Source organism: Capsicum annuum, chromosome 3 (genome assembly GCF_002878395.1).
Source record: "Capsicum annuum cultivar UCD-10X-F1 chromosome 3, UCD10Xv1.1, whole genome shotgun sequence".
Taxonomy (NCBI): Eukaryota; Viridiplantae; Streptophyta; class Magnoliopsida; order Solanales; family Solanaceae; genus Capsicum; species Capsicum annuum.
Window position 1 is genome coordinate 8,464,903 of NC_061113.1, and position 20,597 is coordinate 8,485,499.

At 32.9% G+C, this 20,597-nt stretch overlaps 3 protein-coding genes across 5 annotated transcripts; all 3 read left to right on the plus strand.

Moving 5' to 3' along the window:
* Positions 1-2,119: 2,119 nt before the first annotated feature.
* LOC107864557 (H/ACA ribonucleoprotein complex subunit 3-like protein) lies at positions 2,120-3,567 on the plus strand (the record flags this gene model as incomplete). Its single annotated transcript, XM_016710969.2, is given in 3 exon segments — positions 2,120-2,177; positions 3,158-3,200; positions 3,300-3,567. Coding segments are annotated over 3 exon segments (195 nt in total). The 3' UTR covers positions 3,398-3,567.
* Positions 3,568-13,553: 9,986 nt separating this feature from the next.
* LOC124896982 (protein BOLA1, chloroplastic) lies at positions 13,554-14,055 on the plus strand. The gene has a single exon (XM_047409006.1). The coding sequence runs from the start codon at positions 13,554-13,556 to the stop codon at positions 13,851-13,853; it is 300 nt and encodes a 99-aa protein (XP_047264962.1). The 3' UTR covers positions 13,854-14,055.
* A 149-nt stretch (positions 14,056-14,204) lies between these two features.
* On the plus strand, positions 14,205-18,790 carry LOC124896980 (DELLA protein SLR1-like). 3 transcript variants are annotated; one of them, XM_047409004.1, is made up of 2 exons: positions 14,205-17,116; positions 17,282-18,790. In XM_047409004.1, exon 2 carries the CDS (start codon positions 17,341-17,343, stop codon positions 18,223-18,225), a length of 885 nt encoding a protein of 294 aa, XP_047264960.1. In that variant the 5' UTR covers positions 14,205-17,116; positions 17,282-17,340; the 3' UTR covers positions 18,226-18,790. The 3 variants fall into 3 exon arrangements, with proteins under 3 accessions (XP_047264960.1, XP_047264959.1, XP_047264961.1); XM_047409003.1 differs by having other exon boundaries at positions 17,287-18,790; XM_047409005.1 differs by having other exon boundaries at positions 14,205-16,427; positions 17,287-18,790.
* The last annotated feature ends 1,807 nt before the right edge of the window (positions 18,791-20,597 follow it).

Below are 20,597 nucleotides of genomic sequence, written 5' to 3' on the forward strand. Positions count from 1 at the left end.
ATATACACTTGGATACATTAAATATATACATCTGTAGAAGATATATACACATTTACACACTATATTTATATATAACTATAACTATAACTATAACTATAACTATAACTATATATATATATATATATATATATATAGTTATATACTAATTTATAAACCACATACATAACGTATACATTAAATCTACTCATCTATAGAAGATATATACACACATATATATACAATTCAATATATTCACTGCTTTAAATAAAACATACACTATAATATATATATATAGTTATATATTAATTTATAAAACATATACGCATATATACCTTAAATATATACTACTTTAGATTTAGAAGAGATACACACACATATATATATATACCATTCAATATATACACTACTTTAAATAAAAATATAAAACACATGCTACTTAATATAATAAGTTAGTAATACTTGATAGTAAATTAATAATGTATTAAAACTAAGTTGTTAATTTCAGTTTGTGAAATTCTGAATTAAAAAAAAAAAAAACCTTAACCGAGCCGGGCTGGTTAACCAATGGGCCCAAATCGAGTTGGGTTCGGATAGGATTAATCAAATCCAAATAAAAAACTCAACCGAACCAGGACCCAGACTCCTAAAGCCCTTGGATTTACAAAACCAGGTCAAACTGGGTCTATTTAATTATGTGGCCGGTTCGGGCCGATAACCGGCCCGTTTGACACCCTTAATTCAATAATATTCTTATTTCTTCCCTCTTTTAATTAGGGTTCAATACTTCAATTACAATCAGAACGCAGTACTCAAAGCTACTGCTGGCTGCTTTCTTGGTAAGCTTTCTTTTGCCTCTTTATTATACAGATGTTTCTGTGTCTCTGTCGGTTTCTTTTTCTTGTTTTTCTTGCCGACTGATGAGGTAAAGTTATCATCTTTTAAGACCCTTTTGGCATGTTTTGACTTGCTTTTTATAGTTCATGACATAGAGGTGGATCTTGGATTTTTGTACTAGTGGCTTCCTGCTAACTTGTGTAAGTGCGTGCAATTAACTTAATATTAATCATTGGTAAAGTTGCTGCCATGAGGTCACGGGTTCAAGCCTTGAAATCAGCCTCTTGCAGAAATGCAACGTAAGTCTGCATACACACAGCAGTAGCTTAGTGCACTGGGCTGCCCTTTTATTTTTTTTATTAATACTAAAAAAATTGGTATTTGACTTTATAAATATAGTTTAAGTTGCACTCTGCATCCATTGTTCCTGTAGTGTTCGTCCTTTGAGCTGTAGTGTAATTTTTGTGTGTGGTGGTGTTATTTGAAATCTTAATATTAATGTCTTGTACATTCTTCCATTTGTATGTCATTAAACTGCGTGCTGTAACTTGTAATTTTGTTGTTGGCTTGTTGTATCTTATGCCACGTGCCTCGCTTATGTGCTTTTTATTTATGAAGACTCTACTTTTTGGTGGGATTATTTGTGGTTTCAGATTTTCTACTTGTGCAGTTAGTGTAGGAAATTAACTGCAGGAAATGCAGTTTGTGCAGAGAATGAGCAATAAGCAGTAGGCAGTTGCTTTGAACTTTAAACTATACATGTTCAATGTTAACGGTTAACCCGATAACCAAACCGATAACAATTAAAAATCGATAAACCGATATCTTAACGGTTTAGCATATATACAAACTGATAATGAATAAGTAAAACCCATAACTTTCAAAACCGAACCGACCGATACGCAGCCCAAGGAGACGTGTGTTGGACTTAGTGAATTTGCTTATTTGTCCTCATTCCATTTTGGTTATTTCTTTTATGTCCCTTGTTTTCTTTATAATGAATGGAACCTAATGACTTTTCTGTGTCAATGGTTAGCTTCCTCCATAAAAAAAATGGACCCGCGAAGTAGCTTAGGTACTTGCTTTACGGTTGGTTTTACTTTTGCATAAACCCTAAATTAATGACTCAATTTTTTCCATTTTGCACTTGGGTCTTGTTACATGTAATGAACTTTATTTTAATAGTATTTCTGCCTTTTCCAACTTTGGTTAATAATTTGTGGAATTGATTGATTTCTGTAATTTCTTTTTTGCTCTTTAATACTGAGGTTTTGTGTTGTTTGTGTAAACAGGTGAAACATTAAAGAAGGATGTATCTCCAGTTTTACATCAATGACAATGGTGACAAAGTTTACACCACTAAGGTATATTGGCATCATTCTTTTTGAGTATATTATTTCATGATTTGGGCTTTACACCTTTGGCTGGGTCATTGGAACTATGCAATTTTTTTTCGTATATTCCTCATATATATATATATACACACACACAGTAGGGAAAGTTCGTTTGTTTGTATTAGACTTTGACAAAATTTTATCATATTTTGAAAGGAGATGCTATCTGAAAACAAGGGGTTGCTTGGTACCGGAGTAGGAGATGGGATAAAATGATCCCAAGCTTTGATGGGATAAGGTGGGATATTCAGGATTAAGCCGGGGAAAAGATTTGTACTGTGTTGGGTAGACTGGTGTATAATTTTATAGCGTCTACCTAATGCGGTATAAATCTTTTCTCTGGTTAATCATGGGATATCCCACCTTATCCCGCGTACCAAATAACTCCTTATATACTTTAGTTTTTTCATTATTTGTGGAAGACAATGGCACATTCAATTAACACTATAACTGATGTATATAAGATCCAGTAATTGGTTCAACCTCAGAAGATGAAAACTGTGACGCCTGTTTCTGACTTCTATTATTCAAATGAGTATTCCGTCTGAAAAGGTCTTCTTGGTTGGATGGTGTCGCGCGAAAGCTTTTTTTTTTTTGTTGCTTTGGATTTGGTTGAAGAGGGGTGAGAGGGAGATTTGCTTGACGACATTTTAACTTTCCATGTTTCTTCATGATTTATATGATGAGTAGCTGGAATAGTTCAGTGTTTAACCTGTAGCACATATTGAAAATCGGCTCTCATATATAACAAGCTGGAAATTTTCATTAGGAATTAAAGATCCGGCACTCAGTTGAATGGTTATTATGTTCTTTTCTTGACCTGCTGTTGCTCCCCAAAGCCCAAATAGTATCTTTGCTTTCTTGAGTGTTGCATGTATTAAAGAGGATTTCTTCTCGTACTTCCTAAACATGCATTGTGGCCTGACTTCTTTTACTTTTTTAAAATGTAGAAAGAGTCACCACTGGGTTTGGCCACACAATCTGCTCACCCAGGTAACCTATGGTCCTCTTTATCTCTTGTCTCTGCATTGGCGTGTTAAACAGTACAAAAAACTAGGCGTTTTGATCTTTCCTGCCTTTTGTTGATTGCAGCCCGCTTTTCGCCTGATGATAAATTTTCAAGGCAAAGAGTGCTTCTGAAGAAGCGTTTTGGTTTGCTTCCTACCCAAAAACCACCTCAAAAGTACTAGGCATTTTTGGTGTCTAGTATTCCTTTCTAGCTGTTAGCTTCCCTGTCTTGCCGTTGTTGACGTGAATCATTTTAAGTAATATGTTGCAACTCAGATTGACTATCGGCACTTCAAACCCGCATGTATTATTGATGTTTTATTTTTAGCTTATTTATACTCTTTTAAAATCATTTCACTACTCATTACTTTTTGCAGCTTCGTTTATATTTATACTCTTTTAAAATTATTTGTTTAATCAATGTACTTTTTTGACGATTAAATACAATTTTGTATCATTGTAACTACTGCTATTCTTAATACAATATTTGAGACCAAATACATGTACTTTTTAATACTAAGATACATATATATTTTTTATGTAATAATTATACATTTTCTATGAATATCCATATTTTATACAAACAATGATACAGTTTTTATTCACATCATACAATAATTATATAATTTTTGTACGCATCCTATACAAGCTTTAGTTACAATAATAATTCATATACATATTCTACACAACAATGATACAATTTCTATATGCATCATATACAGATACGTAATCTATACAATAATTATACAATTTATATATACATCAATACAACCTCTAACTGTAATTATTATTTTGATATGTATTTTGTACAATAACTATACAATTTATATATACATTCTATACAGTTTCTACATATACATATCTTATGTTGATACATATTTTATACAGCAATCAGATTCTATAAAATTGTATTCAACTATTTTTTTTTTTTAGATGTTTAGCCCAAAAAAGATGCAGCGAAACAGCAAGAGGAAAAAAAAAAAAACTTAACTACTTTTAAGAAATGGACCGAAATGATTAAAACTTAAAAATGGTCATGACATGAAATTAAAATATTCATGAATAAAATAATATTCATCTTACGGATGTAATCTTTTAAAATTTTATAAACGTGATAAATCTTAAACAAGTCCGATGAAGTTAGTAAGTTGTAAGAAAAATAAAAATACAATAAAATAATTTTAATTTAAATATATATAAAAAATTCAAACTGTATCACATAGCTCAAAAGGTGACTAATCTTAAACAAGTCAGATGAAGTTAATACATTCAGAAATATAAAAATCTAATAAAACAAGTTTAATCTAAAAATATAGCCGAAATTCAAACAGTATCACATAAACATATTTTTTAAATGTTTTTCTACTCCTTTTTTCTCACACTCCTCCATCTTCATCCACTCCACCCCACACCCAATCCCCCCCACTGCTAACCAAATTTATAAAGAGAAATAACTATCTAATTGTACATAGAAATTATGTTTCATATTTTTCTTTATAATATTATTCATAATTTAAAAATAGTGGAATATTAATAGCCTTTAACCCCCACCCCCAACGGCGTCCAAAATTAAGTATATATGTGTAAAAATAATTATGTAATTATAAAAAGGTTTTTATGCTACATATTTTTTTATTATATTTTTACAATTTAAAGATCTCAGATTATTAAAAACAATTAAAAATTTTATTCTACTGTCCCTCCATCTATTTCGTGCATAATTTTATAAATAATAATATGTATATTATGATTTATTCATAATATTCTCAAAAAATATTTAAATTTCCTCCCCCCCTCCCCCCTCAATCCTCCTTGTATGTTTTTTTTTTCTATTATAATTTGATTACTTTATTTTTTAAAATTTGACCTTGAATTACACACACAAGCAATTGAGTTTTCTTCTCTCTTATCTAAAAATATAAAGTTAGAATAAATTAGAAGAATATTTCAAAATAACCTAGACGTGGTTATAATTTAAAATTTAAGTCAAATATTTTTACATCTATCAAAATATATATCCATCTCATATATTTGATTTTAAAATTTTTTTGTTTTCTAGAATCAAATTCAAAAATATTATTAAAATGTCCTTATAATTAAAATGAATTTCATAATGCATGTAAAAAATTTTAATTCTGAATTTTAAAGGAGAAAGTAAATCATGAGTTTTATTCTAAGAAAAAGAATTTTAATATGTATACTATGTACATTATGTTTAATTAAACTCTAAGTTACATCATTAAATATATTTTTTCAGATTGTAATTTAACATTCAATGATTATGACTCACTCACATTTACTAAAAATTATTTCATTTAGTCTTTTAAATTTTTTATTTTTTATACTACATATAATCAGTTAAAATATAAACAAGTAGAGATGTATATTTTTAAATAAAATCAAGAAAAGAATAAATAAACTGAAATATCTAAATACATGCAAATTTTATTTTATAATTTTTCAAAATTTTTATTTTATTTTATTTTGTAGTAATAATGCTCAATGAAGTTGTCTTTCTACTTAAGATTGCATTTTTGAAGTATTTAAATAACTGATCATACAAAATTCTATTTAAATAAAAAAGAAAATTTTACTCATCAATTCGAATTAAAATTAATACAACAATTAATAAATCAGTCATTCTCTTGAAATTAGAAAAAATAAAAATAAAATAAAAAAATTATACATGTCATTAAATTTAAAAATAATAAATATCTAAATATTTTAAAATTAAAAATTCAAATTATTATTTTTAATTTTCAAATTCTAATAAACTAATATAGATAATACGATCCTTTCCTCTTCTTTGATAATCAAGTCAAGAAAAAAGAAAAAGAAAAAAAATGATTGAACAAAATTCGATTTTTTTAAAATAGTTCATATGCATACGTGCATAACTTAAAACATGAAATTTTTATTATTTTATATGTGAACAAATAAAATGTTCTCTTCATTATTTAAATCATAATTTGTATGTTTCTTCTAATATTTTGATATTTACTTTTTTATTTTATTTTTCCATTCACGCTAGGCTTATTCTCTCCATTTAGTTAATTTATCAAAAAAGTATTAAAAATTATCTATCTTCTTTTTACTTATACTTTTTTTTTTTTTTTTTTGTCTTTTTCTTATTTAATTCATATTTTCACTTTAATATTTTATTTTCACCTTCAAAATAATTGAGTTAAAATATTGCAATTTGAATTTTCTCTAACCATTTCAGAACCTGCAATCTGCTTTTAAAGTTATTGATGATAATTTTTCAGTATATTCCTCAATAACAGCTCAAACTTGAATTCGAATCAAAGTTTACTTAAAATAACAATTACTTAGCCTAATCTCATGTATAAAAAATTTTGAAGAGGATGTATTTAATTACTTTTACAAAATCATAATGAAAGATTTTACATAAGTGGCTTTGATTGGAAATAAAAAATTGGGTTCTAAAATTAGTTAAATTCACCAAAATGCACAAAGACAAATAATGTAAAATATAATCTAAGGAGGGGTAAAAATAAAATCTCGAGAGAGTTGTAGTATGATAGAGCGAGCAAGTACAAAGGCTGAAGTGGCAAAGAAAAAGGAATTTACAAGGATAACACAAACTCCCATATTAAACCTTGTTATCCATCCTCTTTAATGAGATACTGGGCATGCAGGTACATAAAATCCTCAACCAGGAAGCTCCATCTCCGGTAATTCAGGAGCACGATCTATAGAAACTTAAACCAAGGCAGAAGATCAACGCACCAAGTAACAATTCTCCCTTCAACATGCGAACAAGTACCCAGAAATACATATGTATAAAAATGTGTGGTGCAGGATAGCAGTAGGAGAAGGTAGGCTTCGTCGCGCTCCAAAAGGCTGCTGCAACTATGACCGGAAAGACGAAAATCCCGATGCCAATAAAGAAGAAAGAACATAAAAATAACGTCAATGGCATCACTATGTGGACCAAAACGGGAAAAGCAAGCAGGCGTAGAGAAAAAGGGAATGAAACTAAAAGCATACCACCACCAATCATTACGCACTATGTCTATGATATCATCATCTGCAAGAAACACGAGGAGAAGCACAAAATCCAGCATACCAAGACCAATATTCTTGATACACACCAGCAAGTTTGAAGATATAGGATCTTGGACACATTCCATTCTTATGAACTTCAATCCCATGACAAAGGGAACCAACATTATCACACAACTAGGGAGACTGAAGTGCAATAAAAAGCTTCAACCAAAGACCAAATAAATTTATGGTCTGCAAAATTTATACAAATTGCAACACTGTGATTTAGAAAAGAATATATGGAGGGCAAATGGAAACAAAAGATGCAACATCACAAATATATATAACTAGATAAATCATTCATTCACAAGAGATTTATGATCAATCTCAGGAGCAAGCAACGGAAAAAAGGCACCAAATTTACCCTATAATAACTAGATTATTATTCAAGAATTTTTCTCTCTCTATATTTTACAGACGTAATCTTCTGCCATGATTACACATAATGTAACAATTCTTTTTTCAATAATAATTTTTAAGTTTCCTAAAATTACTCTTTTTCCCTTTTAATGTCTATATCTTCATTTTAAAAAAAATAAAATTATACTTTTTCTTGAATTGTCCGCGCCTAAATAACTTCTATTACAATTAGCACATTTAAATGCTCATTCAATTATAACTATTTAAATAATATACATTAATTTCTATCATGCATGTTACGTTATTTATTATTTTGATTACAATAAATACCAAAACACATCTTTTTCATTGCATAACTTTCTTCCTTTTCATGGCATAATTTTCTTCACTTATATTCTTAGTTGTTTTGGTATCATTTCACTCCTTTTAATTTCATTTGAAACTCTTTCTTTTAATTCGTCTTCCTTTTTGTTGCACGCTTATTTCTATGATTTTTTAATAGCAAAATGGTTCGGTGGACCTTTATACTATGTCCGTTTTGTAATGTGACACTTCTACTTACATGTTTGTCATCTGAACCCTTTAACCTACTAAAAAGTAATATTTCAAATCCTTTGACCGTTAACCAGACCTATGTGGCATTAAAGGGACTGAATAGGAAGAGGCCGTGCAGGCATGCGCCTAGGGTGCGAGTGGAGATTGTTTTTTTATCCATTTTATATTAAAATTAATTAAAAAAAATTAAAAAGAACCCCTCCCCCCTTTTCTCCTCTATTCGCCATTTTCATCAACTCTGCAACAAATTTTCTATTTTGACTCTCAAAATTTCAAAATCATCTAAAGTTTCAACTATTCACAAACAAAATTCAAAATCCAACTTCAAAATCAGATAGAGTTTCAACCTTTTGATAAACAAGATTCAAAACCCAGCTCCAAAATCATCTAAGGTTTCAACCTTTCACAAACAAAATTCAAAGCCCATTTTCAAAATCATATAAAGTTTCAATCTTTACAATCAAGATTCAAACCCAGTTCACAGAATCGTGTAAATCAACGAAAATTCACAGAAAAAGGGTTGAGTTAGAACAGGCAGCCATGAACAAGAAATCAAGAAATCTTGATTGTTTGATTTATCGTGATTGAACAAGAAATCATATTTTGATTTTGTGATTTTGTGAACAAGAAATCATGTAAAGTTCTGTGATTTGTAAATCAAACAATCAACCAAAACAAAAAATCTTGATTGTTTCCTACCGTGATCCACAAAATCAAGAAAATGAAAAAAATTGTTGATTTAGGAAAGTTGAGTTAGAACGGGCTGCCATGGCCATTAGAGCCCCAAGTCTGCCATGACCGACGACGATGACGATGACCCCTTCACGAACCACCCATCATTCATCTTTCACCACTATCTTCGATCTACATTTTTCAAATCCCACACACTTTAAATCTTTAATCAACACACACACACCAAAAAGCTAATATTGATTCTTTTGGTGTTAATATTGATGGTTAATTTGTAACCAACACACAAATGGTGGAGGCTGGTGGGGGTTTACATTGGTGGTAGGTGACGACAAAGTGTTGTTGGATTGTTGTTACACCAGTAGCGGTGGTGCGGCAGTGGAGAGATGGAGAAGAGAGAGTGGAGATATGGAGAAGAGAGAGGATGGAGAAGAAGATGGAGAAGATGGAAAACTTAACCTCATTTTAATTTTTATTTATTTTTTAATTTTCAATTTAAATTTTTTATTTTCTTAATATTTAATTTCTTATGTGGCATTTTAAAAAAGATGTGAAATTTCATGTAGTATTTAAAGTGACGTGAAAGCTGAAATGGGGGAAGCGTGTTACACTGACCAAAAAAATGTTTAAAATGTTGCTTTTTAGTGGGTTTAAGGGTCCAGATGACAAACATATAAGTATGAGTATCACATTACAAAACGGACATAGTACAAGGATTTGTCGAGCCATTTTGCCCTTTTTTATCTAATTACAAATTTAATATGCAATTTGATGCTTAATTTTTATAGATTTGTAAGTGGAAGATCAAGATGTATGCCTTTATTTTCAAGAGTATCCGTCAAATTTAAGCTTGATGAGTGCGATTAGAGACATAATTATTACTTTTTATTATTTTAGTTTGTTGCAAATTTATATGTAGCTAAAGCTTACAGTGTGAATTAGAAATGTAATATCACAAGTTAAAAATGTCTTACTTTTAAGAGGTAATCTCTACAATTTCTTCAAATCGTGGAAACCCATGGAATATGACTATATTAATTTGTGAGGAGTATTCATCGAATTCAAGTTTGCTGAGTACGCTATTATTATATATATATATATATATATATATATATTTGTTTTAAAAAGTCAACCTCTACAATATCTTCTTCTTGTGACTGTGTGAATATGTGTGTCTCATACTTTGTTTTTGACCTTCTTAAAAGTCAAGAAAAAATGATGGTGTGTATTGTAATAATAGGAAAAAGGAGTAATTAACTTGGGTAACTCAACAAAGTATATGATAGTTTCTAATTTCCGGAGGAATAGAAGAGTATGAATATGAAAAAAAAATTAAAGAAAAAATATTAAAAGTATAAGCGATGGTAAATAAACAGGAAATAACTCATAAAATGGTAGATAACAAGAAAAAGAAAAAAAAGTAAGAAGGGGAAAAAGGGGATTCCTTTTTTGGAAAATAGGATTTTTAAGAAAAAAAGTAATATGACGATCGTAAAATGTTTTTTTTGTTATGTTCTTAATATTTTGAAATTATACTATAAAAATCTTAAGAAAATAATTATAAAAGAAGGATTAAAATTTGGAGTTTACAACTATTTCTTCTTAATTAGAAATGCGTAGAATTTAAGCTATTTTGGCAAGAAATGTGTGGATTTTTAAAGTAAAAAAAGTAGATTAAAAGTATATTTTTGAAATATAATGTGACTATAGCAATAGCATTATTTTTAATATTTTGATGTTAAAAAAATTTCTCATTGTCAATTTAATCGCGCGAAGCGCGGTCAAGTACACTAGTAGAGTCGAGATACGAGAGATTGTTATTTCTTGATGGGTGGGAAAACTCCGGGAAAAACTAATTCCATAAATAGATATTACTATATACGATAAAGTAGTCATTCACTTGGTAATCTATATATAATATAAAGGAAGATCATAGAGGAAGTGATATGACATCTCTCAATGACCTACATTCTTATTTATCTTTTTTCTCATTTTTTCTATCTACCTTCTTTCATGGTACCCAAAGAAGCAACAAAAGAGACGACACTCACAATAGTAATTTCATTTGATTTTACGCCAACAACTATTGTATCATGAAAAAGTTCAAGAACCAAATTAGGTTGCTCACTTTGGAAGTAACCGGAAATCATGGAGCTTTGAGAAAACATCTCATGCAAACATTTGATCAAATAATTTTCTAGTCAAATACAAGTTTATCAATACTGAGAAGAAAGTTTGATGATGGTATAAAATTCATTAAAAGGGAGATCGTCAAATTAATATCATATCAGTTCATTCTGCAGCACATTAGACAATTTTATGCCAACATGTAAAGTTTCTCTATGTATTAGATGCTGATCTCCCATACTTGTGAGTTTGGACAGTTCGGATGTTTGTCTTTAATCAAAGATGTGAAAATACAATGTACTAGTATTAAAGAACACTGCAATTTCCATCTCAGTTCTTGTTATAGCTTTGCCTTTACAAGCAGAATGCAAGTTAGCTATATTTATCTTTAAACTTGGCAAAACTGCTGCTTCTCTTCGAAAAAGCAAAAAATTGTAATGTAGTTTTTACAGAACAGAAGAAAAATTGCTTATGTGCTGCTCAGTAACAAATTGGGGGTGGGGGTCTAGTACGTGGGATAATGATAATCATCCCTGAATAAGTCTTGAGGTTACTGCATTCCATGTTTGGTTTGAGGTATTATCCCATCTCTGAAATCAGCGTTTGTGCAACTGTCAAGTCATCGTCATCAATTTATGTGATTATATTTGACTTATATTCAGCTTAAAAGGATTAAAATTTAAGCAGACCTTATTCCTATGTTGAGAGATAGAGATGTTGCTTTCGATAGACCCTTAGCTCAAATAAAAAACTTTTCCAAGCAGATCGGAAACTAAATAGCGGAAGCGAAAAACAATGACAAGATACTATAGTGAAAAATCCAAAGCATTACAGCTCAAGTTCTTTTTTACATTAACTTAGCTAAATCAATCAAAATGAGTTTACTTAGAGTATTTCAATAAGGTAAACAGCAAACTGAGAAAAAAAAAAAAATAGGTTTAAGCATAAGGCAAAATTCAATAAATTAAAATTGCATTGCCATATTCCTATGCCTCTTTGATCCTTTCAAATTACAATTTGGACCATATATTCGGTGCTTCCCTCTTTATCTAGCAAATAGCAATAGCATTTCAACTTAACTCCTAATCTACATTAAGATCAGTTGCACAAATGTTATTTAACTAAACAAATAAAAACAACAATAGTATAAAACAATAAAATAGAGTACAAATGCTAGTTAGCTCAACAAACAAAAACAACAATAGTATAAAAGGATAAGCAAGACAAATGTTACTCAACTGAACAAACAAAAACGACAATAGTATAATAAGCAAGACAACACTCAACGTCCTCATCTACATTAATATCAATCATATAAGTATAAAAGGATAAGCAATACAACACTCAACGTCCTAATCTACATTAAGATCAATCGTACAAATATTACTTGGCTCAACAAACAAAAACATCAACTAATAGCACAAAAAGGATAAGCGAGACAACACTCAACGTCGAATTATTACGTCAATCGTACAAATGTTACTCAGCTAAACAAACAAAAATAACAATAGTAGAAAAGGATAAGCGAGACAACACTCAACATCCTGATCTACATTGAGATCAAGCGAGACAACCCCACCGAATGATCTAATTCTCCCTAAGAAAATTCCATTAATCCAAAAATCCTCAGCCAATTGGGGCTTTTCTTTAGGTAATGATTAGCCTAGAATCCTTTAAGCCATTGCAGCTAGACGTTACATGATTTTCTTTTAAAAAATGCAAGCAGTATGAATATTGAATTTATAAAAAAGTCTCTCACTTAAAGTTTAGTAATTAAAGTACTTTAAATAGATGCATAAACATAATACAGTTAAACTTCTTCATAATACTTGTATTTTTTCCTAAAATTTCATAAAATGATGTTTTATATATATATATATATATATGATGTTCAGATCTTATTAACTGTTTTAAACAAAAGTATGTAAAATTTTAATTTTTTTTTTTGTGCTTGCATGGCAATGACGTGGCGTTGACTTGGGGGCGAGTGTATTACGCTCTCCATTGTGAGAGTGTAATTACCTTTTCGAGGTGGTATATAACTCACGCAAAAATTGTGTAGGGATAACTAATTACCAAGAAAGTTAAAAGAGAAATACTCTATTACCACCTTGAACTATACGTGAAATTTTGAGACACATCCGAACTTTAGGAGGGTTCTATTATGCTTGGACTAATTAAAATCGTATTTTTTGACATAAATGTGCCTACGTGGCACAACACACTGAAGGGTTCCGCGTAGGCACTAAAGTTGTTAAAAATATAATTTTAATTAGTTAGGGGTAACAAAATCCTTCTAAAGTTCAGAAATATCTTAACTTTTTTGCGTATAATTCAAAGTGTAATAGAACTTTTTTTCAAGTTAAAATACTAAAACAAGTTTTGACACAATTTCTTCACGGGAGCGTTACCGCTCCTTAACGCAACACCCAAACAACCCCTTAGTCAAAATTAAAACTTCCTCACTCAATCGGGTATTCGGGTTGCAGAGTAATTGGGGATTTAGCAGAGAAAGAGAGAAGAAATTAGGGTTGTTCCATGGCATCACGAGGGGTACTATCAAGAGCTAATAGAATCAAGTCTCGCTTACAATCGGCACTGCAACCAACCATAATCGAAGTGGAAGACGTCTCTCACCAGCACGCCGGTCATGCCGCTGTTAGGGAAACAGGGAATAACGAAACTCATTTCAATGTCAAAGTTGTTTCATCCAAATTCGATGGACATAATCTTGTTAAACGACATCGTATGGTGTATGATCTCTTGTCTGATGAACTCCAATCTGGTTTACATGCTCTTTCTATTGTCGCCAAGACACCTAAAGAACATGGCCTGTAACTGATGTCTGAGCCAGCTTTGGCGCAGCTTGACTCTTGACTAAGACAGATGGAAAGAAACGTTTAGTGTTTTCATTTGAGTTGATTTTGTTGAGCTAAGTAAACATTTGTATGATTGATGGAATAATTCTTAATGTGGATCAGGACGGTTGATTGTTGTCTCGCTTATTCTTTTATACTATTGTCGTATTTTGTTTGTTTGATTTCTGTTGTTTCTATTTTTTTTTTTTTTTGATTATCGTATTATTTTGTTGCACTTGAGCCAACCATAATCAAAGTGGACGATTGTTTTGAAAAAAAGGTTAAAAAGTTTTTTGCAAGAGAATAACGGAGATGTGGGTGAATCATTTCGTTAGGAGATTGATGGAGTAGTATATGGGGAAGAAGAAGAGTCTTGATTTTGTATTCATAGATCTAGACAAAGCATATGATAAAGTTCCAATGGAGGTTCTATGGAGATACTTAAAGGCTAGAGGAGTACTCGTGACATACATTAGAGTGGTTAAGGAAATGTATGATGGAGTGGATACGGATCGCTCCAAGCGTCTTAAAGCACTTTCCAGTTGTGATGGGGCTGCACCGTAGATCAATTCTTAGATCATTTTTATTTTCCTTGGTGATAGATGGATTGACGCAGAGAATTCAAGGTGAGTTGTCATGGTGTATGTTATTTACGGATGACATAGTTTGAATTGATGAAACCCCCGATGAAGTTAAAGCTAATCTGAGACAAAACTTGGAGTCAAAAGAGTTCAGGTGCTTCAGGTTGAGTAGGACCAAGACAAAACACCTGGAGTGCAAGTTCAATGACGTAAAACCTGAGGCTGGCATGAAAGTGAGGCTTGGTGCACATGCCATCCAAAATAAAGGAAGTTTAAGTATCTTGGGTTTCCAACAGAGGCAAACACTAGGTGGTTTCTTCCCATATATTCTAGCCTTGGTGGACAGAGTTACCTGATATCTGTTATTGGTGGGAGGTGACAAGTATTTCGTGAAATTAGTCGAGGTGCGCGCAAGCTGATCCGAACACAAAAAGTATCTTGGGTTTATTATCCAAGAAAACAAAGTATCTTGGGTTTTCAACAGAGACGAACACTAGGTGGTTTCTTTTCATATGTTCTAGCTTTGGTGGACAGAGTTAGCTGATACCTGTTGCTGGTGGGAGGTGGTAGGTATTCCGTGAAATTAGTTGAGGTACGTGCAAGTTGACCCGAACATCACGGTTATAAAAAAAAGGTTATCTTGGGTATATTATCCAAGAAAACAAAGAGATTGATGATAATATCACATATCACATATCATATCTAGAGTATTGTGTGATAAGAAGGTGTCACTAAAACTTCAAGACAAGTTCTTCGTAGTGGTGGTTAGACCAACTGTGTTGTATGGGAGGAGTGTTGTCCAGTTAAGAACTCTTACATCAAGAGATGATAGCTGTCGAAATTAGGATATTGCGGTGGATGTATGGGCATATTAGGAGTATAGGACAAGAAATGAGGATATGCAGAATAAGGTAGGAGTGACCTAAGTGGAAGTCAAGATGCGGGAAGCGAGATTGAGATGGTTCAAACATGTAAATAGGAGATGCACGAATGTCCCAGTGCAAAGATATGAAAGGTTGGCTAGGGATGATTTCAAGAGAGGAAGAGGTAGGTCGAAGAAGTATTGAAAATAGGCAATTAGACAAACATGAGGCGGTTGTAGCTTAACGAGGACATGACCTTAGATAGGATGTTGTGGAGTACACAAATTAGAGTAGAAGGTTAGCAGGTAGTAAAGCATTCTCGTACTTGTCCTTCCATACTGGTGGTTGTAGTTTTTCTCTGTAGTTTCTTGTTCCTCAATTTCTGCTTTGTTGTGTACTTTGATTATTGCTCAAATTTATTGTAGTTATTATTCCTTTTCTTTTTAAGGATGTTTTGTCATGCTCTCTATAATATTTTGTGTGATTTATTCACTTTTGCTATTTCTTTTTCGATCTGTTTTGATATGCTTTTCCTCGAGTCGATGATCTACCCGAAAGAACCTCTCTACCTCTCAAGTAGGCGTAAAGTCTGCGTACAGTCTAGCCTCGAAGATCTCACTTGTGAGATTACACTGGGTATGTTGTTGTTGTATATGGGTGAATCGTCAGTTCTCCCATCTGTTTGTTCTTGTCCATAACCTGTTCGATAAAAGTCTTGTCTGATTTCCCTTGTTAATTTCTCTACCTCTCTTGATTTTGCAGTCAAGTAGAGAAGTCTTGTTGTTTATCCATTAAGTGATTTTAAAAGTTAACAAAATTTAGAATGAAGTGATTGAAAAGATTATTGTCTAATGGTGCCACTCGAAAAGCTTTTCTTCCTGTCATGTTTGATACTAATGCAGGATGCTTTCAGACAGCTGTGTTATTCTGTAAAACCATGGATGCTTTCAGACAGCTGTGTTATTCTGTAAAACCATGGATGCTTTCACACAGCTGTCATTCTGTAAAACCACGGTCTATCTAACTTAAAAACGGTCTAATCATTTGGATTTTGCCGTCCTCATAGTTCCTTCTTGTCTCGAGCATATACTGCTGCTTGATTTCATTATGGTAATTTTTTCTAAACACTATCAGTGTAGTTCAGTCTGTGACAGTAAATCATGTACCCCTTGTACCAGGTTACTTGATTAATTTTCGTTGTAGAGATTTACCTTATAGGTGACTTGATTATGTAAACATTTTTATACTGTCAGTACATAGAACTCACATCCTGTTTGTTTCCATATTTCTAGTGTAAATTCTTCTTTTACTAATGTTGAGTCTTGGATAGATTTTTTTGTCATTTCTTTAACCTCTGAATTTGTTCTTGTATTCTTTTGTTCGGAATAGAGAGTCTTTAATTTGTTTTATGGCCAGGCCGGCTTTAAGAGAAATAATATTTTGCTGGAAGTTAGCTTTTCAGTTTGTCTCTTTATATTGATAGTGAAATATCAACTGATATATTTGTTGCTCTTGGATTTCTTCTTTGTCATTTCTGTTTATTTAGTCGAGGATAGAACAAGGAAGGATTTTCGCAAAAAACAAATTCAGAGGCTTATAAGACAGTGTGAAGTGAATATGTTCTGTATGAAAATAAAGTGCGAAGTGAATATGCGGATAAAAAGTTCTTTTCCACATTTTTGAATCCAGTGTGGCTGATCATCCTCCTGCTACTGATCATAAGTTATTGCCTCACTAATAGTTAATCCGACACGAGCCCCTCCTTGGGCGGATTCCTCCATTTGCTCCTCTTCCCACAGGTATTAGCAGCTGTTTCCATATGTTGTCCCCTCCCAAGAGCAGGTTCTTACGCGTTGCTCAGCTATTCACCATTGGATATACCACTTTCCCCTTGACTTGATGTGTGAAGCATGCCGTCAGCTATCATCTTGAGCCAGGACTAATCTTTTCAACCATTTTCTTAGTGCAGGTACATTAAAATTGTAAAGGTGAGTCGAGATCCTATTTGAACAAGAATTCTGACATGGCTTCTAGTTCTAGTCATGCCAGAAACAAGAAAAAAGCCAACCGATGTGGTGATCATGCTGAAGGAAGACAAGGATCTCTTAGACAAGATTTGAATGAGTCAAGTTTTCAATTGTCAAGTGGCGCTTCAGGATCTCTAGTTCTATCAGCTCCCACCATCATGAAAATCGCAAAACAAAGATTACTCAAATCATATTCACAGAAATCTGATGCTTATTCCATCATTTTCAATCCCCTTACTGCAGCTAATTCTGGCGTGTCTCCCGAACTAGTGCAGGATGTGGACCTAGCTGAACTACTTCAAGCTTCTGCTCAACTGGTTGCGACTCGATCGTTTGATCGTGGTAGAAAGCTGCCAAGTTTGTGTAACCAGTCTGCCTCTGCTACCGGTACTGCAGTTCAGAAAATTGTGTATTATTTTGCTGATGCTCTTCTACACAGAATTAATAGGGAGACTGGGAAAATACCATTTACCGGAGAAGAAGATATGAATGTATATTCTAATGATACGGAAGAGTTTATCATGGATCTTGAACCTGCTGAATTTGCAAAGAGACCATTGTATGCCTATCGCCAAGCGACACAATTCACTGGAATACAAGCCATCTTAGATAGTACAATCACAGCAAAAAAGGTTCACTTGATTGATCTTAGTGTAAAAAGCGGATCACAATGGACAACGTTTATGCAAGTTGTTGCTGATCGAGATGAATTCCTGCTCGAGCATCTCAAAATAACTGCTGTTGGAAGGTCTACAAAGATGATGGAAGATGTAGGCAGGAGATTGTCAGCTTTTGCTGCTGAGACATTACAATGTCAGCTTTTGCTGCTGAGACATTACAAAACGTATCATTTTGCTTCAAAACAGTTGTTTCAGACCTGAAGAATCTGGAGACGGATTCCTTTGAAGTAGAGGCTGATGAAGTCGTCGCAGTTTACTCAGATACAATTCTTTGGACTGTGTTACCTTGGCCTAATGTACTTGAATCTTAGTGCTATTGCTGATTGTTTTGAGGTTCACCACAAGGGGATACCAATATGTGGTGGAGGATTTTACATACAGAACATCATCAGAAGTATGATCACATATCACGGAGAAGAGACTGTTCCTCGCCATGGGAATCTTCAAGTGTGGAGGGACTTGTTTATCAGGTTCCATATGGTAGAAACAGAACTGAGCCAATCATCCTTGTGAGCAAGTTTACTGTTTGAGCTGTCCAAGTTCCGCGGATTGTGCACCTTCGAGCTGTATGGGAAATGGCTAGTTATTAGTTGGAAAGGAACCCCAATTATCTCTGCTGTTACTTGGAAGTTTCAATAGTACTAAAGAAAAGTGGGTTCACAGAACTGAATTTTGTTATCTTCCTTCAGCTTAAGTTTCTTGTAGGTGTTGAATCCCCCGACTTTCTCATCCGTTTACTTTATTATATTTTGAATTTTTTAGTGGACATTCTGGTTCCACCACTGGCTACTGTCATCTCTTTTTTGTTAGGACTAAAAGAGTCTTAGGCCACACTTTATACCCCCGATATTTGGTATAAAAAAGGTCCCAAGACATAATTCCGAGTAACTGTCTGATAAGTAGCATAGAAAATCATGCAGGCTGCATAGATTGCCAGTGTAAGGTTAAATTATTGTTATTCCCCTCTAGCAAAAATTCTGGCTCGTCACTGTTCGAAAGCTTCGAATATCGGACGGTTAAAAAGAACACATATTTATCATGATCAACCATCCATCTATATAATATAGGGATAATTATAAAAAGAGTTCACACATCAAAAATATACATTGCAATATATTTATAGAGGTGGATTAAAAATATGTTGTTTGTGGATTCGCGATAACAAACTCAGCGGATGCATAGATTTAAGCAACAATATGCATAGTGTATTTTCACAAAGTGGGGTCTAAGAAGGGTAAAGTATAAGTAGTGGGGTATGAGGAGGGTAAAGTGTAAATAGTTCATACCGCTACCGTAGATGAAGTAGCGAGACTGTTTTCAAAGACCCCTGGCTCAGAAGAGATAATAGTGTAACAAACAAAAAACATAAAAATAAACAACAAAATAGGATAACACATTGCTAGATAATAAATAAATAAAACACCGACAGAGTAATAGTATAAACTATCTATTAGAGACCACAAACATCATCAGAACACTGGGAACAAAAAACTACAGAGACACAGATACAAATAAAGCACTCATACCGACTACTAAGGAGTCACACCTATCCACTAATCCTCTACACTAATTCGCGTCCTTCGTACCTTCCAATCTACTAACCCTCTACACTCACTCCTATCTATTAATTCTCTACACTAATTCGTGTCCTCCGTACCTTCCTATCCACTAACCCTCTATACTAATTCGCGTCCTCCGTACCTTCTTATTAAGGTTATATCCTCCGTAAGCTGTAACAATACATACTTTAAGCAAAAAGATGGAAAAAATGAAAAGGAAAGAAGCGTGGTCAGCAGGATTTGACTAACCCTCCGTACCTTTCTATCCATTAATTCGTATTCTCCGTACCTTCCTATCCACTAACCCTCTATACTAATTTGCGTCCTCCGTATCTTCTTATCAAGGTTATGTTCTATCCACTAACCCTCTACACTAATTTGCGTCCTCCGTACCTTCTTATCAAAGTTATGTTCTCCGTAAGGTTATGTTCTATCCACTAACCCTCTACACTAATTTGCGTCCTTCGTACCTTCTTATCAAGGTTATGTTCTCCGTAAGCTGTAACAATACATACTTTGACCTGAGAGCAAGGCAAGCCGGGAAGGGGCTGAGACTTAGGATTCGAAGACCAAGTCAGAGACTACTAGACGTCTCACAGAGCGACTCTCAACGAGGACGTTGAGACTGTTCGAAAAAAAAAAAGATTTTTTGGCTTAATCCGCCTTTACTAAAGAAAAAAAAGTACACTTGTATATAGTTGGAAGTTCACACACCCTGGAAAAATCCATCCTCTATCCCTGACTTGCCAGCTTGATCGCTAATTTGCGTCCTCCGTACCTTCTTATCAAGGTTATGTTCTCCGTAAGGTTATGTTCTATCCACTAACCCTCTACACTAATTTGCGTCCTCCGTACCTTCTTATCAAGGTTATGTTCTCCGTAAGGTTATGTTCTATCCACTAACCCTCTACACTAATTTGCGTCCTCCGTACCTTCTTATCAAGGTTATGTTCTCTGTAAGCTGTAACAATACAAACTTTAAGCAAAAAGATGACAAAAAAATGAAAAGGAAAG

Excerpts from the sequence above, each read along its gene's own strand:
- LOC124896982 (XM_047409006.1), top strand. The coding sequence starts at position 13,554 with ATGGCATCACGAGGGGTACTATCAAGAGCTAATAGAATCAAGTCTCGC.
- LOC124896980 (XM_047409004.1), top strand. The coding sequence starts at position 17,341 with ATGGCTTCTAGTTCTAGTCATGCCAGAAACAAGAAAAAAGCCAACCGA.